General features: G+C 32.2%; 6 protein-coding genes across 9 annotated transcripts; 3 read left to right on the forward strand and 3 right to left on the reverse strand.

Annotated features, from left to right (window-relative positions):
- Positions 1 to 2,400: 2,400 nt before the first annotated feature.
- LOC107359796 (ER membrane protein complex subunit 7 homolog) lies at positions 2,401 to 3,751 on the forward strand. Its single transcript, XM_015926368.3, has 3 exons — positions 2,401 to 3,018; positions 3,077 to 3,416; positions 3,496 to 3,751. Exons 1-3 carry the CDS (start codon positions 2,798 to 2,800, stop codon positions 3,637 to 3,639), a joined length of 705 nt encoding a protein of 234 aa, XP_015781854.1. The 5' UTR covers positions 2,401 to 2,797; the 3' UTR covers positions 3,640 to 3,751.
- Positions 3,752 to 4,571: 820 nt separating this feature from the next.
- LOC107362816 (uncharacterized) lies at positions 4,572 to 8,688 on the reverse strand. 3 transcript variants are annotated; one of them, XM_015929952.3, is made up of 3 exons: positions 8,274 to 8,688; positions 7,785 to 7,838; positions 4,572 to 7,188 (listed from the first exon to the last, which is right to left on the reverse strand). In XM_015929952.3, exon 3 carries the CDS (start codon positions 6,669 to 6,671, stop codon positions 4,878 to 4,880), a length of 1,794 nt encoding a protein of 597 aa, XP_015785438.1. In that variant the 5' UTR covers positions 6,672 to 7,188; positions 7,785 to 7,838; positions 8,274 to 8,688; the 3' UTR covers positions 4,572 to 4,877. The 3 variants fall into 3 exon arrangements, with proteins under 3 accessions (XP_015785438.1, XP_015785446.1, XP_015785454.1); XM_015929960.3 differs by lacking the exons at positions 7,785 to 7,838; positions 8,274 to 8,688 and adding an exon at positions 7,295 to 7,744; XM_015929968.3 differs by lacking the exons at positions 7,785 to 7,838; positions 8,274 to 8,688 and having other exon boundaries at positions 4,572 to 6,827; positions 6,960 to 7,403.
- A 4,620-nt stretch (positions 8,689 to 13,308) lies between these two features.
- Positions 13,309 to 14,617, reverse strand: Rab6 (RAS oncogene family member Rab6). Its single transcript, XM_015929974.2, has one exon. It carries the CDS (start codon positions 14,006 to 14,008, stop codon positions 13,382 to 13,384), a length of 627 nt encoding a protein of 208 aa, XP_015785460.1. The 5' UTR covers positions 14,009 to 14,617; the 3' UTR covers positions 13,309 to 13,381.
- A 250-nt stretch (positions 14,618 to 14,867) lies between these two features.
- Pgm2a (phosphoglucomutase 2) lies at positions 14,868 to 18,721 on the forward strand. Of its 2 annotated transcripts, none has more exons than XM_015929936.3 (4): positions 14,868 to 15,234; positions 16,134 to 17,624; positions 17,696 to 17,829; positions 17,905 to 18,721. In XM_015929936.3, the coding sequence occupies exons 1-4, from the start codon at positions 15,124 to 15,126 to the stop codon at positions 18,038 to 18,040; spliced, it is 1,872 nt and encodes a 623-aa protein (XP_015785422.1). In that variant the 5' UTR covers positions 14,868 to 15,123; the 3' UTR covers positions 18,041 to 18,721. The 2 variants fall into 2 exon arrangements, with proteins under 2 accessions (XP_015785422.1, XP_015785429.1); XM_015929943.3 differs by having other exon boundaries at positions 17,953 to 18,721.
- An 853-nt stretch (positions 18,722 to 19,574) lies between these two features.
- Positions 19,575 to 21,935, reverse strand: LOC107369681 (uncharacterized). Its single transcript, XM_015937657.3, has 3 exons — positions 21,523 to 21,935; positions 20,446 to 21,451; positions 19,575 to 20,352 (listed from the first exon to the last, which is right to left on the reverse strand). The coding sequence occupies exons 1-3, from the start codon at positions 21,808 to 21,810 to the stop codon at positions 20,231 to 20,233; spliced, it is 1,416 nt and encodes a 471-aa protein (XP_015793143.1). The 5' UTR covers positions 21,811 to 21,935; the 3' UTR covers positions 19,575 to 20,230.
- Positions 21,936 to 23,263: 1,328 nt separating this feature from the next.
- Positions 23,264 to 24,701, forward strand: LOC107372248 (uncharacterized). Its single transcript, XM_025161791.2, has 2 exons — positions 23,264 to 24,074; positions 24,143 to 24,701. The coding sequence occupies exons 1-2, from the start codon at positions 23,445 to 23,447 to the stop codon at positions 24,539 to 24,541; spliced, it is 1,029 nt and encodes a 342-aa protein (XP_025017559.1). The 5' UTR covers positions 23,264 to 23,444; the 3' UTR covers positions 24,542 to 24,701.
- The last annotated feature ends 3,262 nt before the right edge of the window (positions 24,702 to 27,963 follow it).

Below are 27,963 nucleotides of genomic sequence, written 5' to 3' on the forward strand. Positions count from 1 at the left end.
TTTGAAGGTTGAGTTTCATTTGAAAATTGATTAAACGTTTTTAACCAGTCGCTTTGTTCATCACTGGTTCCTCTGTTGACACTCAATGAGCTTTCCAAGTGAGAGTGGTGGCGATGATAATGAGAATGATAAAGCAAGTAATATTATGATCATGTCAAAGATAAGTTGATGAAGGGAAAAGTCGAGGCTGACTAACAACAAAACACAGTGAATAAGGTTACAGAAGACAGATGATTGTGAATGGTGATGATGATAACAGAAGCAATGAGGATAATAAGGAAGCTTCAAGATAACCAAAAAACACTAGCAAAAAAGGTTACACTGTAATTAATGAATGGTTATTTGGGAAGCAAAAATTTTGTCTCAATTTTACGCTTCTCTTTGGACCAGTCTTTACACCCCGTAAGATGGAAGGGAAAGTGTTTCTTGCTTCTCTCTTTTTTTTGTGTTGGTTGAATACAATTTGCATATTAATGTGACACAAACAAAGGGAACGATAATGTGCTACAAGTTTGTAAGATGCTGTTTGTTCACCTTGAATCATCATGAGTGTTTCAGAACAAAGTTTCAATGTCAAACCTTTTTTGCACTTTCATCATGATGATCTGATAAAGTCAACCTAAATGTGTCTTGCAAAGAAATTTTTCTTCAAGAAAAGTTTACAACATAATTCATGACAATGAGATGAGAATCAGGAAATCTCCTTCTTAGCAAAAAGTTTTTATTATATTTACTTTGAAATTTCTTGATATTTCAGTGGAGTGTTTAGTCAAATTCAGAAGAGATTGGCCAGAGAGAATTCATTTAGCATTTAGACTTTGAATTTATCTCAACGATAAGTTCATACAGAAATGAAAAGGTGGATGGTTGAGGTTGAATTTTCCTGAAGATTCTGTGATTATCATGTGCATTGAGTGTTCAGAGTTTGGAAATAAGAGGAAAAAAAGAAGCAAAAAAAAATCGATAAAAGAGGCTGACTGATCTCCTAAGTTGATGCTAGATGGTGAATCAAGTCGGTTCAACATTTGCTTCAACTCGGCTTGTTACGAGGAAAAGACTTTGCAATGAACAAAAGTCTAATTAAATGCAAACATGAAGATTAATTTAAATATCATTCAATGTTGTTCCTAATAAATGAACTTATTTTTTGCATTTCCATGAAAAGAGGAGAAGGAAGAAGAAAATTTCTTTTTTTTGTGTTCAATTCATTACTTTTTCACTATAGGTAATCTATTTATAGGTTATTTCACCTATAAGTCTATAGAGCCTTATGCAGATTATTTGAAAATATTTTTCATCATTTTGATTCAATATTTCATTCCAATATTTCATTTTGATTTTTGAAAAATTCATCAAATAAGCAATCAAGTTGAGACTTTTTCTGAGGTAAAATTGTGAGGTTTTACGGACTTGCTTTGTGACTCTGCTTGCAAAGTTTACTTGCTGTTGAAATGTTATCGATTCATTCAAATGGAATCAGATGATGAGTTAGAGAAAGGATTGTGCCATGTCAATCATTGGCATCGAGTTTGGGTCAAGAGATCAAGAGTTGCTCAATTTGAAAAGGACAAGAGTTTTTGAAAACGAGATCAACTCGAACTTACCTGATTGAAGTTGGTCAATTGTCACTTTTCAGTTGACATCTATTTAAACACAAATATTTTTCTATTTTTTGCACTTTTCACGAGCTTTTTTGTATTCAAAGACAATTATTCAAATTTAACAAATCATTTGGTCAAGAAAATGGTCAACTTTGGCTTAATCAAGATCGACTTTGAACACTTTGCACTACAACTTTTGTGAACATAAAATGAACTACTCGATGATATAAATCCACAATTTTTCTCTTTTCTTGTGATTTGATTCCTCTTCGGTTAAATGGACAATCTATTTGCCTTATCGATTCAAAAACCAAACGAAAGTTTAACGATAGTCAAGTACAGTCAACACTGACTAACAAGATAGACTAACTTGAATTTGTATCGTCTTACTCGTTCTTAATATTCAATTACAACTGACTTTTTTACTCAATGTAATGACATCTTTGGGTTTTTCAACAAACTACAGAAAAGGCCGCTTCATTGATGAAAGTATTTTGAACAGTTTGTAATAGCAAAGGTTACAAGGCTTTAATTAGCTGACCTGAGTCAATTAGTGAGTGAATGATTCGAGAACAGAATCACTTCTCAAGATGATTCGATTGGTGTGAGTATTTTTAAGTATAGTAACATTATACACGGGATACGGCACTTGAGCTGACTTCGATACCTGAACTTCAGAAATTTCTGAATCTCTTAAGCTTTTATGTAACCGTGAGCACCATCTTTTGGTGTTTTATTGAGTTTTGGTCTTGAACCAGATGTGACTACTTGTGCCATCTAGTGAGTACCCAATCATTTAGAATATTGACAGTTCGATTAGTCAATATTTGTTTCTTAATAAAATTGATTTAAACATGTTATGATCAGCTGATTTTCATTTCCGTATTTAAATATTCTAGTGGCTCTGTATTGTCATCGAAGTCGCTTGCGATTGTCCCATCGAAAATCACCTACACTCATGGCTAAAGGTTCTCTTGGTTAAAAATTATGGTCTATCGAATCAACAATTTGATTCGGATTGAATTTTATGGCTTGATATCTGTCGATTTGTATTTGTTTATTTGTTAATTTGGTCAATTGTGGTATTGTTGTGGTTGGTTTATGATCTCATTTATGCTTATTTATAATGTAGAGTGATTTTCTCAAAATCTTTGGACCTGATCTCTTTTTCCTTGAAACCTTTGATCGGTGTAAAAATGAATTTGATTGTTGCTTTGTTAATTGTGATTTGTGCATTTATTTGCAATGCTCAAGAGGGCTCTATCTACATTAATGAGCTGCCCTTGAATTCAAAATCCACAGGCTTTTATACCATTGAAGGAAGAGTTTTTCCAGCTCCGAATGTTTCTATAACCCCATCTTGGTTCACATCTACAAGGATTATTGTAAACTATGGCCAATTCCTTGCTTTTATGAGGTAATCAATAATTGTTTTTTGATTCGTCATTATTGATTTATTCTGTTCTACTTTTCAGAAAGGATGGTAGTTTTGAGATAAACCAAGTACCTTCTGGATCTTATTTGGTAGAAGTCACTAATCCAGATCTTTTTTATAAGCCAACAAGGGTTGATATTAATTCAAAAGGTAAAATTCGTGCTCGGAAAGTGAATTACATTCAAAGCTCAGCTGTTCAGCAAATCAGCTATCCATTAAAATATCGACCTCAATCTCCATTTAAATATTTCCAAACAAGAGAAACTTGGAGAATTACCGACTTTCTATTCAATCCAATGGTGTTAATGATGGTCTTACCTTTAGTTTTAATAATGGTTTTACCCAAAATGATGAATGCAGCTGATGTTGAAACACAGCGTGTAAGTATTTAATTTAAGTATTAAATTTAACCCGAAATAGCTTATTAATTTTTTGCATTTTATTTGCCAAAATCAAAAGGAGCTGAACAATAAACAAATTCCCAAATATGATGTTCCAGAATTATCCGAAATGATGACAAACTGGTTCAGCGGAGGGGCTTCTGGTCTCAATAAGCCTGAATCACCCGGACTCAAGGCCAATAAATTGCTAAGAAAAAGATAGTTTAACAAATTAGAATATTGATTCAATAATTGATCAATTTCCTAGCCCAGCATTTTTCATATTTGTCTTTCAATCATCAATATTAAATCTGTCAAATCATTTTTAATGCTAATGATTTCTTCAATAATTTTTAAAGTAATTTATATTCCATCAAATGTCTAGAATTAATGAGTCAAAAGAGACGCAAAAACTAGATAATTAAAGATAATCAAATCGCAAATTCGAGTTAAATTCAGCAAAGAGACAAATAGTTAAAAAAAATGCCATTTGTTTGAAATAATATTAACCTGGGGCAAGTATGATTACAATTAGCATTGTTAAGGAAAAAGAAGTTGAAATAGATCCTGAATTTAGAAATTTTTCCTCGGCTAACTGTGACTACTAGCATCGTGACAAGTCGTTAAATCACTATAATTAATGAGTTAGTTCCCAAATTATCAGATTGGAAAGTGCATGTTTTACCAGAGTAATATGGACAAATAGCAAGAAAAGATGAGAGAAAGAGGAAAAAAGTGTTTAAATGATTAAAAAATTAAAATGTTCAAATTGTCGAAAGCAAAATTACGACTAGAAAGTGTATTTCTAAATATGCTTGTTTAATTTGATACAATGGGGAATATTGAATACAATCAACATTAACATATATCTTAAAATTTCAAAATAATGATTTCGTCTTGATTGTTAAGTATCATTCGTCATTTATATTAAATTAAGTCTCACAGTCAACAATTGTCATAATCAACAAAGAAATTGTCTTTTAACAACAAAAATCTAGGAAAGGTAAAATTGTTAACCATTATTAGGGTATCATTTAATTTCCTTTGCATTCTTGTCATTGATATTTTAAATAATAGATAGCATTCAAGGTTGGATATTAAATGCTTTGAAAGAGCATTTAACATGAGTGAATAAAGAGTAATTTAAAATAGCAATTACAGAGTCATTAAATCATTTAATCTCTAAATCTTTGGATATTTGGTTGTCAGTATTTTCCAATCATTGATAAAATATAACTTTGTCCTCCAAAATGTAACAGGGTTATCTTGATTTATGCGAGATGGAAAGTAACCGTTGTTGGTCTGGTAATTACAAAATATCAATCTAGGAAAAAAACAGTCTAAAATAAAAATTAAATCTCAACAATTATTACAATATAAAGTTAGTGTTGCTAAGTTGAAATAAAAAATATGGCAAGGTAAAAATCTCATAGATTAAATAACGATATTTTATAGAGGAGTTCATTCTTGAAGGGCTTCAATGAGTCTTGATAGACAGACATTAGCCCCTTGATTTGCTTTATCACTTATGGTTGTCATATTGAGGAATCCGTGGGGTAAATCAGGAATAATGTCAACTTTAACTTTTCCTTTCCAGATTTTAGCGTATTCAAGAGCCATATCCAGAAATGGATCAAATTGGCCAGTAATTAAGTATATTGACAAGTCATCAAGGCTATTTATATCATAGCAAACCATTGGTGAGATATAAGGTGCCATGGAATCAGTCAAGATCTTGGAGCTTCGTTGAGTAAATGCATTCTTGTCACAATTGTACCAATTTTTATCAGAGTTAAACCATGTATTGTAAAAGCGTTCCCATAATGAATCTTTAGAGTAACGATTAGGAGTATTGTTGTTGTTTTTATCTTGATCATAATTTAAATTTCTTTTGCTTTCTGATGAAACGGAGCCTTCATCTGAAGGTTCATCGTAACTTGAACATGGTTCACAGTCTGAATCAAAAGTAATTCCCGAGGCATACAATGACATTCCTTGATAAACAGTATTGAGGTTGAGAAAAGCGTCCATAAATCCCAAAATTAAGGAAGGTATTTTACCTTCATGATTGAATGAAAGAATTGGATAAAAACTAACCAAGGAAGTTGGGAAAATCCAAACTGAATTTGGTGAAATTTTTTGAATATCTCTAAGAACCGCGGAAAGGGTGAAAAGGAGATAAGCTCCACCAGAATCACCACTAAAGATTATCTTGCGAGGAGTAAAGCCAAGAGTTTTAGTAACTTGTTCTGATTTAGAAGTCACCCAGAGGTATGCGTCCAGAATCTCTTGGAGAGCAACAGGATAACGAACACAGCGTGTATAATCAACATCCATTATGACGGCACCGTTCAATTGTGGCACCCATTCCATGAGATATGTATCAGAGAATTGAGGAACATCAACGACAAACGCTCCACCTCGCACATGGAATATTAAATCTCCTGATGGTTGGCAATCAGTGTAACTCATCAAACGACATGTACCAAAATTATTGCTCCTAACTGGTGTAACATCTGGACAAAAAGTTACCCGACCACCTCCAGATTTTGGGATGATCCAATCTGTCTGTCTTGGTATGGACAACTTTTTGATCAAAGTTCGATGATAGATTGAATGTAGAGTTGACAGAACAGAAGTGAACGGATTATTAACACAATTTAACATAGTAAGAGGGAAAAAAGCATTTGCCTGGTAAAGTAAATTGACCATTCTAGATCCATGGGAATTTCGTGAAATTAAGGTGGACAAAGAACCAGGAAAACCAGATACTAAACCAACGAAAAGAGCGTACAGGCGAAGTGCATACCGAACATTAGACTCGATGTAAAATAGAGAAAAGTAGCCCCAATAGCATTTGAGATTGTCATGAAGATGAGATTTAGAAGATATGAAATTATGAAGATGCCAGCTTGTTGAAGTGGAAGTTGGTGGTTTTAATTTATTAGTGTGAAGAGCTACAACCATAGAACATAGTTTAACTAATAAGCTGGTCATTTCAATCAATGGTTCTACAGGAATATTTGATGATAGTAGATATTCTTTAACTATTGGAACAAAACGGTCAGTCATTTCAAGTAAAGTTCGACATCCATTGAATTTAAGATCCCCATAGTCGTAAAGGTGGGCAAAATCTTCAATCTGTTGAGTTAATTCACACAACTGAGACAGATTGTCCATCAACCTGTCCGGAACATCTTTAAACAAACTGGAATTTAAAGTCGCTAATAATTGTGGGATTCGAGTAGCCTTCATGATAATACAGAAAGATGATTTTTAAAATATGGTCCAAATATTGCAGGATGGGAAGTCGATTAAAACAAGAAATATTTCAAATCAGAAGGCCAAATTTTAATCCAAAATGGAAAGGTCAGATCGTGAAGTATCAACAATAACACTGTTCGGTCAGCACTAAAAATAATCACAAGAAATAAACATAATTGGAGTAATATTTATATTACAGTTAAGTCTATGTGGTTTTTACAACTGGAGAAAAGCTTTAATTTTGTTTCAAAAAAGCGAGTTTCAACTATGAGTATTTACGTCAAAGAGCCATCTACTGGTTGTTATACCCGTTGGGCAACTTTTTGGTGGCAACACTAGATAAAGGTTTATGTAAACAGAGGATAAAATGTTGAACCACTTAATTAAATGTTATCCGTTTTGACTTGAACCACACAAATTATTTGCACAATTAAATCAAGTTGAACCAGAGTTGATGGTTATTGAAGCTTCGATATTGATTGCCCAACAATCGGGATGAAATGAAAATCTGAAATGAAACCGACAGTGAAGATAACAGTTATTCAAGTGAAAAGATCGGGTGATTTGGTATCAGATATTGATAAATAAGTACATGTATTGAATTATGATCGTACGATTGATGTAATGGCGTTACTTATATTTCACAATACAAATATTAACAAGTTGATGAAAATGACAATTGATTTAAATGTAAAATTGAAAAATGTTTAACATCAATCAACTCTGTGGTTAAATAAAGAGGCTTAGGGAGATTAAACTAAGCTAGAAATGTATACACAAACTGTACGGTAGAGTTCATTTAAGAGGTTGTTGATTTGTATTTTGATTATTATTTACTTAAATTGGAGAGTGCTAACAATCGTTGGTTAAAACACAAACAATTTGCTATTAATAGTGTAAAATTCAAGGATTGGAATGAAAATGAATATTTTTTAGTCGATAAACGTTACAAAAAATTCAAGTGAAACTGACAGGAAAATATGGCTCATTTCAACTAGGATTCACACTTTGTAATAATAGTAATAAAGACTCAAATACACAGGATGGCAAAATGTTTGATTAAAGTAAAAAATTATAACATGAGAATAAAATACGTAAAAATACCTTGAATTGTAACCTCCAATTTGCGGATCTCCTTGGATGACGCGTATCTTGTCTCTATTGAATTATTCGGATATTTCAATATCAGTTAATAAGCCATAATCAGTATAAGACGATCATTAAAAGATAAACGTTAAAGTCAATGATAATTGTGAATTTAGATTCTGATTTCATCAAACTATTTATGATCAATGATTAAGCTTTAATGGTGACACTTTGAGTTTACTGGTAAAACTCAATTACCATTAGAATCCAATGTGCATTTATTTATATCTGTATAATCACTTTATCTCTGATTGATTGTATCAAACTAAATTGTAACAATTGTTATCAAGGATCATAAATATTGACGGAAAGGTGAACACATTAACAAGTAAATTCAATCCAAGCTGCTGTGAACTAACTGTAACAATCCATAAAGATATAAAATAAAAGGTAAAGAAGACACTCGGAAGATTATTGAAGCTATCAGTGTTAACAAGTCAAAATCACCTGAGGTTGGCAAGTTGCTATTGGTGAAAGGTAAGATCAGGCCACTTTTAGTGGTTCCTCCACTCCTCTAACCGATCAGGTCATTGGGCTGACTCTGAACCATTTTACCGTTTAAAAAGCCATAAAACAGTACAAGACAGTAATGAATGAGAAACCAGAAAAATTGATTGAAAAAAATATCTAATCATCATACAATACTCTTACAACAGCAGTATTGTTGAAAGTTGACAATTTAGACAATGGTTAATTCGCATAATTTATTGAAATGGTTTGTTTTGTGATTTAGGTTTTTTGGTTATTTATCATTGTATTCTAATCGTTTTGGCTAATTTGCAATTTCTGTAAATTATGAATATCAGATTTTGTATAAATATTCATTGTTGGCTATAACTTGCATTGTCTTCTGGCTGTGTTTAACTAACCAACAGATATGTTTTGTTGTTCTTGTTCATCAGACTGACTTGATGAGTGACTTTTGGGTTTGTTATTGTACATTCGTCAAGTTGAGCCAATTACAATACTTAACTGGTATTTTAACTGGTTCCGTCTTGCGATGTACAGGAAATCAAGATTATTTCCTTAGGTGTTAATTGATATTTTGTTTTCTGGTTATCTCAAAGAGCAACTGGTTTTGCTATTTGGGTTGTCTTCAAATGTCTGTTCAATGTTGCAGAAATATCTACATTATTTACATTAAATCTAGGGTTAAAATTACCAAAAGACTCAAGGTTTTTTCACAAAACGAACCGGTTAGTCTTTGTACATTTTACTGGTTATTTGTTTCATTATGATTTTAAGGCCGAACATAATCAAATAATCAGTTATTTTTCTTTTGCTTCTGATCAGGTTTGGGAACAATTTTTATCGGAAAGAGGGAGAGAAGGAGTCAAAAGTGAGAGCTTGGTATACTATTCATCAGTGAAACTCTCTATCAGCTTTTCAAGTGAAAGCAGCTTCCATGTCAACTGATCATTTGATTGTTATTGCCCTATTTTCATTATCTATCTAATTCGACTTGAAATTTGTGTTTATTTTGCAACTATAGCCACAAAAAATTGATTTTATTAAACAATATTCACCACCCACAGTGCCTGGTTTACCATTTTCAACAAATTCTCACCTGATCATCTGGAGACTTGACTTTTCTCTCAACAATTTTTTTCTTCTTTGGTTTAAGCTGTGATTATAGATCCACAACCAAATTGTCGATTATTTAGCTTGGTGATTTGTATACACAATTGATCCACTTTGTGTTGTAATCAAATGTGACGTGATCTGATGTTTTGTTCGTAAACAGATTCAAATTATAAAGGCTGACTCTTTTGTTTTGGTTGATCAACACACACTGTTCAAGACAACTTATTCAATAAAAGATATGGATAAGGCTTTAATCAATGGTGTCAATGGAAGCTCGATTGGAGCTAGTCATGTAATGTATGATTGTATGACTGGTGAACATTTAAAAACAATCAAAAGATTGGTCAAAAAATTGAAAATCAAAGCAGGAGAAGAAAGCAATGGACAAGTTAACCAGATGTACAACAGTTGGATCAAACTCAGTTTACTCTGTGATTATTTATACGAAATAGGTTCTGAATATTGTCACATTGATACAGTTAACAGACGCCGTAACGGTAAAGGTGTGAACCTATCTAATGGTATTCACAGCAGCAATAACAACAGATTTTCGAGATACAATGGTATTAAATGTTTGATCAAAGTTGTCAGTAAATTCGTTTGCCATGTTGAAGATGCCCTTGACAATGGTTTTGTGTCTGTTGGTTTATCAAATCCACTTTCAGTATCCACTTCAACATATGAAGTTTTACACTCAATCACTGAAATGTTGATTATTCTGCTTGAAATATTAAAGACCTACTTTGAGGATGAATCACCAGTTGAAACAGGTGCACAGGCAACAATGTATTTACTTGAAACTTACATCAAATCTCGAGAAAAATTGACTGAAGGAATCAAAGCATATTGGTCTCACTATCCTGCTTTCTGGTTAGATGAGGATGCTCAATGGGTTTCTTCATTTTTCTCTCTCATTTCATCATCACTGAGTAATCTACCCTACTCATTAAAGTCCTTGGTTTCTCGTTCTGCTCATGGTTACTGGCAGGAGGGTTTATTGTACTCTGCAAGTCCTTACTATCCCTTGAATTTGGCCAACTACGTTAATAATCCATTTACTTCAGCCTTGAATTGGGTAACCTGTAAATACTCTGGACTTGCCGTAAAGGAAATAGATGTTCCACGATCTACAAACTGGCAAATCCCTTGTGGTGGGACAGAAGGCGATGGTAAAGTTAGATATGTTGACAAACAGTCGGGAGATGCAAATCTTAAACCAATCAAATGTCGTTTGATTAACCATGCTGGCAAAGTACCAAATGGAAATGTTATCTTTCACTGTCAAGGAGGTGCGTTTACAGTAGAGTTACCTGCTATATTTGACCAATGTTTCCGTCACTGGGTTCCTTACCTAGAAGGTGGAACTATATTCGATGTGACTTATAGTCGATTTGTTCGGTATCCAGTTCAATTGCAAGAATTACTTGATGTATTCCTCTGGTTGACTAATTATGAAACAAATGACGTACAAAATACTCTGGGTTTTATTCCCAAGAAAATTATCTTCTGTGGCGATTCAGGTGGAGGTTTATTCTTATTCTCACTGTCAACAATCTTGCGAGATATCCAAATAATCATTTCTTCAACTCCTGATGGTCCACCGATTGCTTTTCCAAGTCATTTGTATCCAAAAGCGTTGGTCACTTTCTACCCAGTTCTTTCTTTAACATTCCCATCTGTACAGCCATCTTTAGTATTCTCTTTTCTTGAACAATTTCTCACTCCACTAGCCATTCTTAATTGTTTGTCTCTTTACTCAGCTGGAGTTATTTTTGATTCTGACTGTGAAAACCTTGATTCGTTCGATTCATCTCGTTACCTACAACCTTCACGCTGGCAAACCTTTTATAACACTTGGATTAGCAAGCAAAATATATGGCTTCAATGTGATAAAGAGGTATTGAGTGAACGAATCAATGCAATCGTTAACTCTTCACTGTCACCTTATAAATCTCCATTAATCAAATACAATCTTGATTTGATCAAAGATCTAAATATTTACCTTGTTGTCGGTGAATATGATCCTTTTCTTGACACTAACATTGAATTTGCTCAACGTTGGCCTGGAAAAATTGTTCTTGACGTTATAGAAGACGTAGGCCATGGATTTTTGGGCCTTACATGGACAAGCAAGAAATCAACATCAGCAGCTCGCTTATGCCTTGAAAGGATATTGGAAGCACTTAAAGATTGATTTGATGGACTTTGCTATCTATTACTTTGTTACACCCGTTGTTATTTAATTATCAATTCAGACAAGAATCTCAAAACATGAAATCTTAAGATTTTATTGTTAAATGAATACTATCAAGACAATATCATGTCTTTGTTTCAATTATATTCATATATCACTAAATATCGATTTATTTTTTTGACACTATCTTTGTTATGTTGAACGATTCAACTATGTGAATAAATACTTAATAGCGAAATGTTATACTTATCTGTGCAATAAACGCTGATTTTCAAATAAGAATAAATACACATCTGAACAAAAATCATTCTAACATTTTAATTATGACTGATAGAAATACATGCAATTACATATTTATGCAAAGAATGCACTTATAAAGAGCAATCCCAAAAAACACTGAATAAGGAAAATAATTGGAAAAAGTAATAAGTTCGCATCTCGGATGCTGGCATAGTTTTTGTAATCTCGAAGTCCCGCTGACAGAAGGATGGATATTTTGTTGGTGTACATTTTCATTCTGAGTTTTTGTCTAGACCGACTAAGCCATCGCCACCTCTTGTTGGTTTATGAAATTTCCTTATCAATTAAGCGAAATTTAAACCGTCTTGTACACACTTCACCTATTAAAGCTCTATCTAATAAAAAATTTCGGGATTTCTGTTTTTCTTAGTGCAACTGTTCCTAATGTGGTGGACTTTGCTGATTGGCTGGGAAGAACTCGTAAAAGTAAAATTCATGTACTGTATACTACTAAGCGTATACTACTGTCATGTATACTACTAAGCGTCCAGTTCCATTGGAACATTATTTGTATACTGGATGTGATGGAAAAACAATTAATGAAAAATTTCTTCTAATCGATAGTCGAGGTAAATTGACAGAAGAAAATTATCGTAAAGCTATGGCAGCCAAGAAAGAAAGAGAATCAAAATATCACAAGAGTTTTGGAGCTATTAATAAGTCATCAATGGGATCAGATAAAATTGTTAGAAATACTTATATTACAGTAATTCGACATTTAGCTAAAGATCAACTTCCAGTTATTATTTTTACATTCTCTCGACGACGATGTGACCAATATGCTCGTATGCTTGCAAGTCCTTTGGATTTACCCACAGCAGAAGAAAAAGGAAGAATTCAAAGATTTATTCATCGATCTTTATTACGTTCAAAATCGATCTATTCCTCAAATCAGAGATAACTGGATTGTTAAAAAATGCTTTAGGTATTCATAACCTTTAGGTATTCAGGAATTTTACCTCTTCTCAAAGAAATCACAGAAATATTATTCACTGAAGGATTGGTACGAGCCCTTTTTGCCACAAACTTTTCCATGGGAATAAATATGCGTATCGTAATATTTGATTCAATTCAAAAGCATGATGGTAAAGTTTTTCGTGATTTAGAGCCTTCATAGTAAATTCAAATGGCTGGTCGTGCAGGTCGTCGTGGTAAAGATAAAACTGGAAATGTGTTAATACTTTGTATAGGTGATATAACTGAAATGTCTATTCTTGCTTGGATGACTGTTGAGAAAGCAACTGAGCTTCAATCGCAATCTCGCTTAACTTATTCTATGATATTGAATAATTCAAGAGTTCGAGAACACATTGGAATTGAAAAATATGAAAATATCTGGTGAGCCTCTTTATCAGAATGGTTTAATTGCAAAAATTCACGCGAGGGAATTAGGAAGACCTAATATTAAAAACATTCGCCAAAATCTTTAATATTAAAGGGTAAAATTGTACACCATTATGAAGGTTTCATGTCACCATTAACATGAGCAGCTATTTTCATCCCGCGGGGTTTCACTAGGAGTATCCTTCAGATCAACTTCCACAATATCTTCTTTTACTTTAGATGTTTGTTCCATTCCAGGTAATGCTGCAGCAACTCTTCTGAAAAGTTGTTTCACATTATATCCTGATTTAGCGCTTGTCTCGATAAACATTACATTTAATTCTTTGGCTCTCTTTTCACCTTCCTCTGTTGATACTTGTCTTTTATCCTGTAAATCAGTTTTATTTCCGACCAACATTATGATGACATCGTTACCTCTTTCAGTGCGAACATCATCAATCCATTTAGACGTTTGATGGAATGAGTTGGCATTTGTAATGTCATAAACAACAACTGCAACCGTTGAATCTCTTATATAACTTGGAATAAGGCTTCGGAATCTTTCTTGACCTGCTGTATCCCATAACTGTAGACGAACAGTCCTCTCCTCGAGGTACATGGTTTTGGATAAGAAATCAATACCAATAGTAGCCTGGTAAGTATTATCAAATGTATCATACATAAATCTTGTAATAAGGGATGTTTTGCCAACTGATTGTTCTCCTAAAAAGACCAATTTGAATTTTTTCAAAGGATTCCCAAAATCACCTGGAGAGGACATTGTGTGAACAAATTAATCTTTTATGTGGCAAAGGAAAAAGCCAAAGATGCACAGAAGTAAGATAAGCACTACTAGACAAACTAAAGAGTTAATAAAAAGGAGGAGCACAAAAAAAATGAAGATGCAAAAATATTCAGAATAAGAAACAGTTGAAACTAGAGACTGATTACCTTTACAGTTGGCTAATAATATTTTTTGACTGCCCTCTGCGTTCAAAAATTGTAAACTCTTTCTTTTGCCTTTAATTTATTACATCACAGCATAAAGTATCGTGACTTGACTGTAAAAAAAGGTAACAAACAGTCTTCAGTGGAATTATCTTCTTCATTTGCCGACTCATAGATGGCAGTTAAAGCCAACGCTCGAAACTCACAATAAAATGAGTTAATGATAGGAAGCTCTTTAATTTGGTGATGATGGTGATTAACTGAATAAACGATTGACTCCAGATTGAATATAATTAGATAGCTTAACGGTTAACCTTTAAGAAACACTGAATAACGTTATTAGAAAGCATAAAATTAATACAAAGACATTGCCATCTGTTAATGAATAAAAGAGACAATCAAAAGATTCATCCGATTCATTGAATCGACTTTACTCAATGGTTGATAAAAAGATTTGTTTTCTTTTCATATTCAACTTTACTTTTTTTTTATCATCACCAAACATCATCATTTACAAGGATCTTTGTTTTCATTGATATCTTCTCTTTATCTCATCTTCATCACTGTTCTTCCCTTTAATCTTCACCCTTATTTTTCAGTATTACTTTTATAATGATTCTTAAGACGTTTTATATCTCTGTTCTAATTGATAAACAACCGATAAGAAACCATCTTTTTTACCATTTTGCTTCTCGCACTCCACTATAAGGTTATTTATCCGTTCGTCTTCAATTCTTCTCTTCTAGTATAACGCATTTTCAACATCGCCACAGCCAACAATCATCTTGCAAAGTCTCGTGTCAACTAATCGTATCATATTATTTCAACGCTTCTCTTGTTACAAAGCAAGTTCTACACTCTATTCCTATTTTCCTCTCTGTTTTTGGGTGAATTCGTGTTTACGTTATCTTGATCTATCCAAATTTTGTTAATTTTTCAACTGTAACCATGTCTAAGCCCATTCTTTCCAAAACCAAATCTTTATTAAATGATAATTCGCATTTGAGTGGCGATCAAAAGCTTGATCAAGCCATAAATGATTACCTTCAATGGGACCAGGTGAGTTATGCTCTTTTTATTGTTTCCTGTCATTTGTAGTTAAAGATTTACTGTTGATTATTTTCGCATGATTTTTTTTGTGTTAAGGTTCCTTTAGTTGCTTTGTCACAATCATCTGACTTAGCTACTCTCTTGATAAATTGAATCAATTTGAGACGAATGAATGATTGCTTTGTTTACAAATTGATGATGAGGTTACTTCCATCTTTTATATCTAATCTTGATTGATCTTTTCTAATTAAAACTGATAATTTCAGGAACTGATTAATGAAGGATGTCTTCGTCCAGATTTGATTCAATTTTATCGCTAAATACCCGATTGAATTGATGATATCTCAAAGAGCACTTTTAGATTTGAAGCGAGATTTTATTGTTTCGAGAATTTCATTTTCCAGTTGCCTGAGTTTATTGCTTGAGAAAACTGGAATCATTTTCAACTTTTAGGTGAAAATACAGCATCGATAAAAAAATTCATGATGGTTACGATGAGCAATTGTCAAAATATCGATCAGTTCTAATAAAATCATAAGTATTCATTTATTGATTAGCTATAATTTTAACTTTATTACAATTCAATGCCTTGTTCATCATTGCCTTAATTCATTTTCGTTGTCCTTTTTTTCAATTCAAAATGTAGCTAAAATTGAAGTGCTATTTCATTCTCAGCTTACAAGTTTTCTTGGTTGTGATAATCTTGAGTTCATAATAATCATGATAAAAATAATAATCTCTAATAAATATTTTATCACAATTCATGTTTGTTGAACTACGTAATTTCAATGCCACTGTAATAGTAACTGTGACATTTTTATCTTTGATTTCACTTGACATTATGAATAATATCATTAGCTTTAACTGATTATTTTTTAACATCTCATGCCCTTTTTTGTCGTCTACAGTATCAAGAAACTAGAGATTTTATCAAGAAGTTAACGACTGAGAAAGATTGGCCGAAATTACGAGAACTTTTAGGATCAAGACTTCAATTTGGAACCGCAGGAATCAGAGGTAAAATGGGTCCAGGATTCTCACGTCTCAATGATTTAGTAATCATCCAAACCTCACAAGGAGTGGCAAAATATTTATTGGAATATGATGATGAAATAAAAGATAAAGGCATTGTTATTGGTTACGATGGTCGGCATAATTCCAAGCGATTTGCTGAAAGAACCGCGGTTGCATTTCTTTCTCGTAATATTCCTGTTTATCTTTATTCTGATCTGGTACCAACTCCATTTATTCCCTTTAGTGTCAAACTATTAGGATGTTCAGCTGGGATCATGATAACAGCTTCACATAATCCTAAAAATGATAATGGTTACAAGTTGTATTTCGGCAATGGAGCTCAAATTATATCACCTCACGATAAAGGTATCCAAGAAGCAATCTTGAGTCACCTTGAACCATGGGAAGGAGCTTGGAAACGGGACAAATTATCATTAGCAGTTGATAAATTGCCTGAGATTGAGTCTCTATTTTATGATGAAGTTCGTAAACGAATCTGTGATCGATCTCTCATTGAATCCTCTGACCTGGGTATAACATACACAGCAATGCACGGTGTTTCTCATAAATATATGACTTGTTTATTGAAGCTGGTTGGCTTCAAAAAGATTCATCCTGTTGCCGAGCAGTCAGCTCCTGATCCAGAATTTCCAACGGTTCCTTTTCCCAATCCTGAAGAGAAAGGAGCACTTGATTTATCAATTAAATCTGCAGATTCTTCTGGGTCAACGCTCATTCTAGCCAATGATCCAGATGCTGATCGATGTGCAGCTGCTGAAAAACAACCCAACGGTAAATGGAAAGTATTTACGGGTAATGAATTGGGACAGTTGCTCGGTGCTTGGCTATGGTCTGAACATCTTCGTAAAGATAAAACAACTTTAGCCAAAAATGTTTACATGATAGGTTCAGCAGTTTCATCAAAATTTTTAGACACAATGGCCAAAGTTGAAGGATTCAATTTCATCGAGACATTGACTGGATTTAAATGGATGGGAAATAAAGCTGATGAACTAGTCAAGGAAGGTAAAAAGGTGCTTTTAGCTTTCGAAGAAGCTATTGGTTACATGTGTGGAACCCATATTCTTGATAAAGATGGAATCACTGCATCCATTGAGGTAGCTCAGATGGCTGTTTGGTACAAAAAACACACAGGACGCACTTTGGCTCAACAATTGGATTATCTTTATGATAAATATGGTATTCATTGTAGCAATAATGGTTATTTTTTTTCTACAAACCAGGAATTAACTAAAACAGTTTTTAATCGACTTTCCAACTGGGGAGGATCTCACAGCTATCCAGCTTCATTAGGATCATACAAAATTGTTAGAGTTCGTGATCTAAATCGAGGATATGATACAAATGAAAGTGATAAAAGAGCAGTAAGTATCTAAAATAATCATGAGTAATTAAACAGTGTGACACTAACCTTTTCAACGTTTTCTATTCCTAGCGTCTACCTTCTGATTCATCTAGTTACATGTTGACCTTTTACTTTTCAAATGGAGCTTGGTTAACAATTCGAACAAGTGGAACCGAGCCAAAGGTTAAATATTATTCCGAAATGTGTGCAGCACCAGACATCAAGTAAGTTAAATTATTGTTGACAACCACAACTCCTTATTAATTTAGTTGATTAACCAATGGATCCGTCTAACCAAGGATCAATAATTTGTTTTTCTTCCTGCTACTCTTTTCTTCTCCAAACAGAGACCGAAATAAAGTAGAGAAAGAGCTTTCTCAAATAATCGATCTTATGACAAAAGAATGGCTTTCAGAACTGGCATCACCAAAATAATCATCATTCCAATGATCTTCATGAACAAACCAGAAACCAATGATGTGCTCTTATCGTTTCAACGCCTTGCTATGATTACTTCTTGTCCATTCCTAGATTCGCCATCATTGCCCATTTTTAGTTTACCCATTACAGTGCTATTCAATTGAACTTATTTCCAAAATTTGGTGGCTTTATTAGTTTGCGAATGAAGCAAAATGGCGATAAAAAAAGTTCTATTGATCATCATCGGTAAAGAAAAATTACTCGGATCCAAAAACCCAGAGATTATCTATTTCCTTGTTTCTTTTGTTAAATTAATGTAATCTTCTTGGTGCATTAATATCGTGCTTTTATCCAAATCATTTAAACTAAATGGTATCATCTAGTCTATTACAAAATCACCTCTAATTGTTCACTTAGAGCATTGCGTTTAAAGTGCAATCAATCTTTTTTCTGATTTCAATGATTAGTCCTTAAATTTATGATCTTACATGATCGGAAATCTTCATGTATATAATGTCACAAAATTCCAAGTGCAGCAAAATGATTGACATTGTTGTGTCCAATAGCAATGTTATTTAACTATAATTCAACCTTGCTCAAGTTGCAACTCTTAAAGTTGTGAATGAGACGTCAAATCATTCACAAACAAAATGTATTAATAATAAAAACATCAAGAAATATGTCTGCTAAGTTAAACAGTAAACTTGTTTATTTAATTAGAATCAAACCAGCAATTTGTTAATCTTTTAATGAACTACGTAATCATTTAAATGAGCCATCATTCAAGATAATCAATCACTTTGTATTTACTAGTAAAAAGTGACAACAACAGACATTCATGGTTAAATCAAACCCTTCAAGATTATAGCACAAATTCAATGGCATCAACAAAAGCAATGCAAACAACATCACTTTTTCATTGTAAACGTTGAGTTTGATAATTGCCTGACTAACTAACAATAAGAGATTTAAAGACATTGAAAAGTCAGATTGAATTAGAAGCAATTGAACTAAATAAACAAATACAATTCCATTGATTAATTAAATCGCAGAAAAAAAGGAAAGTAAATCTTCTTCAACTGATCTAAATTAAAGATTAACAATTGTCTTAAATTAGCTAAAAGCGCAGGTTAGTAAAAAACTGTTCAACTTCGGCCATTCAAATAAAATGTAAACCATTTATTTCATTGTACAATATGATAATGATTAAGAGTGAACAAGAACGGTCAAATTAATTTGATTGCTCAATCGAAACAATTGATTAATTTGAAGCCGTTTAACTTTCTCATTCTCTATTGATAGCAATCAAAAGGAGAAATCAAAAAGATCGTGATTGACCTGATCCATCAATTCATAAATATACATTATCATCGTTAACAGTAACAAAAACATTATTGAATTATGGAAGCCGTCATTATCATCATCGCCTTCTTCATCATTGCAATCATTACCATAATCATGATTTGAGCCATTTAAGTAATAATAAATTCATGTCAAACATTGAAATGTTGTGCTTTAATTTTGTTGTTAACATTCAATCTTTATCATCTTCTAGCGATCATTTATTGCTAAGGTAACAAAGGTGCAAAAATGGTAAAATCAGCATTTCCAAGATTGATTTAATTGTTGAACTGACTAATGGAAGATTTTTTAGCGAAAATTGAAAACATTGAATCCAAATCAAATTGTCAGTCAAGAAGTGCAAATTTGAGATCCAAGAAGCTCTACTTTACGATCATTAGCTCAGAATTAATTGTTGCCACAGCTTTTACTTGATTGTTTCATTTGATGATTTATTTTCCTTTTAATTCTTTATTTGTTCTCCAACAGTTTTCTTTATTCATTTTGTTCAAATTGAAATGCTTTTATTGAACAGGATCATTAGGCAGGATTTGATGGCTTAATAAACACACCCAGTACTTTATCAGGACCACCAGAATGATCTTAAAAGTTTTGATGATTGGTACATTTCAATTCATGATGTTTAATTCAATGCTTTGGGAGGAACTCTTGAAGAAAATAAAGGAGGATAAAAAACTCTTTATCATGATTGAATCGCGCCTTTATGTTTATGTTTTCTTTATCCTGTAATTACTGACACAAGAAGAAAGATTGACAAACTATTTTAATAGTTGACAATATTAATTTAATTTTATACGATGTTGATGAAGATGGGGATGTTTTTATACAATTGTATTTATAAATTTATATAATATCTTTTAGTTCCCTCATGAATTCTTCATATGCATCATCTTTTGTTGGTTGTGGTTGCTGTTTGAATTGAGTAGAATCATAAGGCTTTGAAGTAAAACTGAAATTAGATTCACCTGGAAATAAAAGAAAGAATAAATTAATTAGTAATATAAAACTTTAAATGGGAAAATGTAATAGCACAAGATAGTTGGAAACTCGATACAAACCTTCATTTTTGTTAGTTTTCTTTACATTTTTCTCATTTCTTCTGATTTTTAAAGACAAAGGAGTAAATCTAATTGCATCGGCACTCAAATTCCTTAGTTGAGGTTTCGCTTCTATCGTTGCCTTATCAGAAACGACATGAGATGGCTTTTTGTCTTCTTTCCTATTATTATTTTGATTTCCTCTGGGGTTATGTCTGGGAGCATTATGCCGTTGAGGTCTAGAATGTGGTGGTCCCATACCAGGTCTAGGAGGTCCATTAGGTGGTGGCATACCAGGTCTAGTTTGTCCATGCATTAAAGGTTGAACAGGAGGACGAAGTAATAGAACAGGTGGAGGAATTGGAGGAGGGGCTGGTTGAATTTTAGTAGGAGCCATAGTAAGTATGGGATTAGTTGGTGGAATTGTTGTTTCCTGAAGAGCTGATGTCGAAGTAGGTATAGGGTTGATGGTAGTTGTGTTGGAAGAGATTGGCGTTGTACTAGTATTTGGAAGCGTAGATGAAGTAGTCGTTGAGATCTCATTTTCTGAAACGGTTGACTCTGTGGGCTGAGAATCTTCGGGAGAAGAAGGAGCATTCTTATCATTTTCAGCGACAGTCTTTTCTACATCTTCAATTTCCTTCAAAAACTCGTTAACATCAGCTTCCTTTTCATTATCACCAAAATGTACTTTTTTATTTGTTTCTTGTTCATCATCTGAATCTCCATCTTCAAAATCATCTAGATTTGGTGGTGGACCAGGAGGTAAGCCTGGAGGATCTTTATTTATCACTGGTGTTGTGGTACTCTTTTTAAGAATTGAAGAAGGTTCACTTTCTGGTTCCTCTTCGATTATTTCTTCACCTGTATTGGCTTCGGGAGGGCCTGTAGGAAGAGGGATGTCATCTAAAGCTACTTCTTGAGCTGATTTAACCGCCTCATAAAATTTGATCAATTGATTTCGCTTTGATTCATATTCAGCTTCTAATCTCTTCAACTCCAAAAACTTTTCATGTTCTTCTTTAACCTGAAAATAAATTAATAAGACATCAGTAATGTGTGACCAATATTAAGAATCTTAAACAAGCTTCAACTCACATAAAGCCTACATAACCGATCCCAAGTTTCTTTCAGTTTTCTCCTTTTGTCACGTAAAACCTTCTCATTAAGTGGGGGTGGTACATCAACGTTGAACTCCATCAGATCAAGACGTTCCATATCAGCTAAAACTTGATGTGGATCTTTTCCTTTTAAAACTGCAGTCCTGACCAGCATTCGCTGTTTCTTGTTCTTCTTCAACTCTCGCTTACGTGCTTCCTTGCGAGCTTGATCGGTGGGGTTCATGTACTTACCACTTTTAGTGGTGTTTATCGACCGTCTCCCCATGACTAAAGATACTTAACTAGTTATAAAACACAAATATGAACAATAAAACAAAAGGAAAAAGTATCAATTTAAATCACAAATCACAATAAAAATTTCAAGACCATCATATGTTTACTTTTTGTAAAACCAAAACAGAAAATAACTTCTAAAGAAAACACTAGGTGGCAGTCAAAAGCAATCTCGGAAAAAGTAAAAAAAGCTGCTTTACAAACCATTAGAAAGACTTTAAATAACAAAAATTGCTCGAATAAACAACAAAAAAATGAATTTCTAGTTTAATCGTAAAGATATTATAATTTTAAATGTATAAATTATTCAAAAAGTTTACTATTGACGCACGGGATACGTTAATAGTAAGTCAAAACCATGGGATTGATGGACAGTTTGACTGTTATGCATTTACAAGTAAATATTTTGTTTCAATTTAATTCATTCAATACGTACAGTATAACAAGTCAAAACATCAAATTTTGGTGAAATAATTATGGCTAGACGGAAGGGATTCTAAGGAGAAATTTTTACACACCCTGAAAGCCTTGATTGGACTACATGTCTGAAAATAGTCAGAGCTTAATCGAAATTCAGGTTACTGAGAAATTTAAGTTTAATCTGATTGAAGAAAAACTTTTTTGTTATTCTCATTGATAGTTTATTGTTGGACTAGGAGTTTATGTATATCGTTCGAGTAAAGAAGAAGAGTTCGGTGAAAAAAATCTGGTATCTCGACTGTACAAATCTGGATCTAAATTTAGTCAAAGATTGTCCATTAGAGGAAAGTTTGAGTTCAAGAACTAGAATCCATTTTATGACCCCAACCAACAAAAAAGTTTAGCTCTCAACTGGAACGTAAATTTTTAATCAGATCTGGAAACATCTTTGTGATTAAAAAGTTTGACTGATCGAAGTTTTTGAAAAAAGACTTTAAAATTTCAAACTTCGAGTGCATTTTGCTCAGTTGTAGAACCGTTTTTATTTATTTTTTAGTTTTCCTTATTGATGATTCTTTCATTGCAAATCCGACTCTTTTGCTTGTGTATTGAATTTTACTCACAAGTGGAAAGAGTTTGCGATCAGCCTCTGGTTTATGTAATGAAGTTTCTAGATTAATTATCAATGTCCAACTTATTTATGGACAGAAATATTACGCATTGAACTTGTTAAGATTGCTTGAGGGCTAAATGGGCATGAATTTCCGGTGTAAGATTATGATGATGATAATGATAATGGATGAGTAATAAAGGGTGAATAAAAGATTCAAATAATCAATTAGATATGAAAGGGGTTGACTTGAGTGAGATGATGATGATGAGAAAGTGAGAGATGAAGAGTAAGAAGAGAAAGAAGAGTAAGAAGAAGAAAGAGAGAGAAAGTTATGATGGAAATGGTGAGCGCTATGAATGTAAAGGTGGACAAGTAACAAGTGGTTGAAGATGATTTTCAGTTGAGTTAACAGTTGATCTCCTTGAGTTTCGTTTGTTAAATAGTAATCAAGTGAATTTAAAAGTAAGTTTATCATCAAAATGAAAGTGAAAGTGAATTGTGAATGAATTTTATAGTTGATTTGATATAGGATGGCCTTTAATGTTGTTGTTATTATCACAAGAAAGGATTAGTTGTTTGGTTTCAGTTCAATCATGCAAACTGATTATACTTGTTGGAATCCAGGTGATTCATATCAGTTGACCAGTTTATCTGGATCATCTTCATCTTCATCACTCAATTATAATCAAACAAATTGTGATCAACAACCAACTTCAACAGCAACAACAACTACAACAACAATAAGCAATACTTCAATACCAAATGATTCAGTGTTTAATATGTTTGATCCAACAGATTCAGTTAACCATTTAAATAGTGATTCTTATCATCATTTAGATTATCATCATCAACCAATTGATTCTTATAATTATTCTCAATATTACATTAATGAACAATCATCTTATCACATTAATTGTGATCAATTGTCAATTGAAAGTTCAAATAATAAATGTTATTCATCTGAATCATCTTCACCTGAATTGTGGGACAATTATGGATTAACCGATAGTAACAATAATATCAATCAAAGTGGACAAGTTTATAACAATTATCAGTCAAATGTAACAAGTTATTGTGATCAACAACAAAACTCAAATCAAAATGATCTTAATATTGGAAAGACATTTACCAATGATAATAACATTGGAAGTATAAAGGCCAATGTGAAATTAACAAACAAATCAACTTCAAGATTGTCTCTTAAACAATCAAACAATCGAAAGGTAAGAATATAATTGATTTAAATAAGAATTCTTATTAAAATTCGTTAATTTGTTGTCTTTTCATTCAGGTTTTATCTGTCAATAAAATAAAGAATGAAAATGTTTCCCATTTCAATTCAAATCAGATCCCTAATCATTATCATCTCCACCATCAAACCCATCATCCACACCATCGATCAATTGAATATCGAAATGAAAAGTATGGGAATCCTGAAGATGAAGAAAGACGAAGACGAAGACGAGAACGGAATAAAGTGGCCGCAACCAAATGTCGAAACAAGAAGAAGGTTCATGTTTACAAGTTGTGTCAAGAATCTGAAACATTGCAATTGACCAATTCAAGTTTAAAGGATGAAATGTTGATCCTGAAAAGGGAAGAGCAAAGACTAAATGAATTGCTGGTTAAACATTTACCTTATTGCATGAGACGAACTCTTAAACCAATTAGTGATTCACTTAATCTTTAGATTGATTATAATCTCAACACCAACACAATCCTTTATTCAATCCTCCATATTGATCATCTATTTATTATTTCAATTGTCACACTTGTTTAACTTAATCAACAACTTGGTTCATTTGCGGGTCTCAAATCTCATCAATTTAAATAAATCATTTTCCTTCCTTCACCTTTTCATCTTTTCATGTAAAATTAAAACTCAACCATGTAATGTCCATAACTAAACCATCAACCAACTTTCCAATCAACCAAAAAATGATTTTCTTCTTCTTCTTGTACAGAAAACACTTTTTACTCTTGATTTTTGTTCATCTATTAATCAGTTGTTAAATTAACAAATGTTAAATGCAAGTGCAAATGTAAATTCAAATGTAAAGTCATCACGGAAGAGACACAAAATTAAATTAAGTGAATCCAGTTTATGGTGTTCATTACAATTTCATGCTCATTCAAATCTAATCAACTGGTTAAACAGCTAATGAACAAGAAAATTAATCAACTATTTAAATTGTCATTCAACTTGTTTGGTTGGTCAATGGAAAAATCGAATACCAATTTAACCATCTAACCACCAATAATCAATGGTTACATGGAAATCAATCTCAATATTGATTAAAAGGTAAGGAAAAGGGAAGCCAATGAAGGTAATGAAAATAATGTTATTTTAAAACCTTGATTGTTGGTCAAATAATTGTTGATTATCTTGAATATAATACAAAATTGAAGACAATTAACTTTACCCGAATCCAATATTTTCATCCAAAATTATAATTCACTTTCAACCTTGATTAACAGAGTAACCAAAACAAAATGACCTTCTAGGATTCAAGTGCTTACATGTTAATTTAATATCTATTTTTGATAATCAACGGATTTTTGATTATTATTTAAAGTAATTCATCAACAGTCTGGTTTCATATCAATAATCATCAATTTGCAGTTCAATTTAATAGCTTAAAGTAATAACAAAATACATTTCAATTGATATCTCCAAATTGATTTATATAACATGAATGTGAACATTAATCACGCTTAGCTTTAATCTCATGCTAAATCTTGTCACATCAACTATCAATTTATTTGAAAACTTGTTTAATTCATTTTCAATTGCTGCACTTATCATCATTTATCATGGTCCATCATGAAGCAAATAAAGATAAACCATGAATTATTTATTTACCAGAAATAATATTTTCTGTAAATTAAACCATTGGACTGTAAAAGAATGGCTAATTAACCGTTAATTGTTTCAATTTTTGTGTTACAGTTATATTGACCTTAACACTTAAAGTGAAAAGTAAATCACAATCGCCTACTTTAAATCTCGTTCATTTGTACAATTACAATTATAAGTATTGATTAGCATAATTATTGTAAATTGAATGATGAAGAAGAAGAAGAAAAAGATTGAACAATAATTCAATTTTCCCATCATTCTGTTAGCTGTCCATGAATGTTCAATGAATTCAATTAATATCAATATATATTCAATGTATTTAACGATATTAACGGCCAACTACGTGCTGATCATGCTGAGAGAATCATCAATATCAGGTAAACGAAAATGATAAAAGTACAAAAAAAGCAAAAACCTCTTTTTTTGGTAATTTCAAGTGCTTTTTAACTGTTCACTGAATCACCTTTAAATGCATTACAATTTAAAAATCAAAATTCATTACCAAATTCAATCCAACATCTAAATCAAATAAAGTTGAGGTTAAACAACAATTTTAGTTATCCAAATGAAACTAAATTAAATTTAAAATAAAAATCAAGATCCTTCTTTGGTGTCACTTTAACATTAAAATTAATTCCTAACCTTTAATTCATTCAGAAAACGTAAGTTTCGCCATTTTTATAGCAAATCTGCATTTAAATTGTAAATCTCAGCATAACTTGAAAATGTCATCAAAACATTTCCAAACATTTCCTAATTTCCCTAAAGATTGGCCCATAAAAGTGCGTTTAACCAACAGTTTCATTCAATCTTCACTATCGATATCGACCTTTGATTGAATGTTCAGATTTCATTTCATTTCAAGATTGGTCGAGATGTTTCTTGAAACTTGGAAATGCTTTTTGCTTGAAAAATTGAAAGAAACTAGAAAGGTATTTTTCTGTTATTTTCAGGCTTCTTTTGCAATGAAAATCAACTTTAATATTTACTTTGAAACTAATGAAATTCATGATGAATTTGATTGACAGTAAACATTGAAAACATTATACAGGTTAATTTGACAAGGAATCAAAGAAAATTGAAAAGTCAAGAGAAACGACATTAAACTTTTGTTTACATTGAATCTGACAATCAGGATAATCATGATAATCATGACAATCATTATCATCAAATGTTGGAATATCATTGAAGTAAAACTTTTGTTAACCTTAATTTTCAATTTTAAATTGTCAAACATTTCATTATAACAAAAAGATATTTACGACAATAATGATCATTAGCGTATCAAGTGATGAACCATTGAATTTTAATGAAAACGCCTAAAAAAAGTTAAACCATTTGAAACCTTTTTTTAATTGCCTAAACATTTCACTTAACTATTCAGCACATTTTCATAATTTAATAATGAAAGGTTACAATGACAATTAGTTGCAAGAACGAGTTTCAGTGAATATCAGACAGAATTCAATTCAAACTTATAGATTGATTTTTTGATTAAACCCTAATGAAGTTGTTTCTTTTAATTGTATCAACATTATACATTCAATTATCTTTTGTTTAAAATGTAAATTATCATTTCCTTCTGGTCTTATTTACATCATCATATTCATGATGATCATGAACAACCAAGCCTGTGTTATAGGAATACAATCGCAATTATTAATTGTATTTATTAATACAATAAACACACCTAAAGTGGGTCTTGCCGGGTGGCCTTATTAAGCCATTATCACTCATTGAAATTAATCATTGGAATAACATTTTCCCGTTAAAAGCAACATTTGATCAACAGCAAGTAGTTTCTGTCTTTTAATTTAATTAACACTGTTGATCAAGACAAACAATTAAATGAAGAAGGAAAGGTTTTCAAGGTAAGAATGAAATATTAACCAAGAAAGGTTAAAATTCAATGAATAATAATAACTTCGATATTCATATTTTCCCTGTTAATCAACGAAAATATGAAAATTAAGATTTCTCCGTTAAATCATCTTCTAATTGAATCCCAACTCCAAAGTTGATTAATTTGATTTACAGTTAAGATTCAACTTTTTATGTTCAATGGAGCAACGTTCATGAAAGGCTCAATTGCTGATATCAACTGAATCACTTTCAATTTCAAGTCAATTGCAGTTTCATTTCCTTAACTTGCCTTGAATTCAGTTTAACTTTTCTTTTCAATCAAAGTTAATTTTTTCTCGTTAAACCCTCCATTGTTCAGGAATCTCTGAAAGAGGATAAGCAATTAACCA

Source organism: Tetranychus urticae, chromosome 1 (genome assembly GCF_039701765.1).
Source record: "Tetranychus urticae isolate SD_2017Ah chromosome 1, NJAU_TeUrti_SD_1.0, whole genome shotgun sequence".
Taxonomy (NCBI): Eukaryota; Metazoa; Arthropoda; class Arachnida; order Trombidiformes; family Tetranychidae; genus Tetranychus; species Tetranychus urticae.

Bases quoted from the DNA above. Each gene is read 5' to 3' on its own strand.
- LOC107369681 (XM_015937657.3), bottom strand. From the start codon at position 21,810: ATGGGGAGACGGTCGATAAACACCACTAAAAGTGGTAAGTACATGAAC. The intron at 21,452-21,522 runs GTGAGTTGAAGC...ATTTATTTTCAG, and splicing joins ATCGGTTATGTAGGCTTTAT to GTTAAAGAAGAACATGAAAA. The intron at 20,353-20,445 runs GTTTGTATCGAG...TTTTATTTCCAG, and splicing joins GAAAACTAACAAAAATGAAG to GTGAATCTAATTTCAGTTTT.
- LOC107359796 (XM_015926368.3), top strand. From the start codon at position 2,798: ATGAATTTGATTGTTGCTTTGTTAATTGTGATTTGTGCATTTATTTGC. The intron at 3,019-3,076 runs GTAATCAATAAT...TCTACTTTTCAG, and splicing joins CAATTCCTTGCTTTTATGAG to AAAGGATGGTAGTTTTGAGA. The intron at 3,417-3,495 runs GTAAGTATTTAA...CAAAATCAAAAG, and splicing joins CTGATGTTGAAACACAGCGT to GAGCTGAACAATAAACAAAT.
- LOC107362816 (XM_015929952.3), bottom strand. From the start codon at position 6,671: ATGAAGGCTACTCGAATCCCACAATTATTAGCGACTTTAAATTCCAGT.
- Rab6 (XM_015929974.2), bottom strand. From the start codon at position 14,008: ATGTCCTCTCCAGGTGATTTTGGGAATCCTTTGAAAAAATTCAAATTG.
- LOC107372248 (XM_025161791.2), top strand. From the start codon at position 23,445: ATGCAAACTGATTATACTTGTTGGAATCCAGGTGATTCATATCAGTTG. The intron at 24,075-24,142 runs GTAAGAATATAA...CTTTTCATTCAG, and splicing joins AACAATCAAACAATCGAAAG to GTTTTATCTGTCAATAAAAT.
- Pgm2a (XM_015929936.3), top strand. From the start codon at position 15,124: ATGTCTAAGCCCATTCTTTCCAAAACCAAATCTTTATTAAATGATAAT. The intron at 15,235-16,133 runs GTGAGTTATGCT...TGTCGTCTACAG, and splicing joins ATTACCTTCAATGGGACCAG to TATCAAGAAACTAGAGATTT. The intron at 17,830-17,904 runs GTAAGTTAAATT...CGTCTAACCAAG, and splicing joins TGTGCAGCACCAGACATCAA to GATCAATAATTTGTTTTTCT.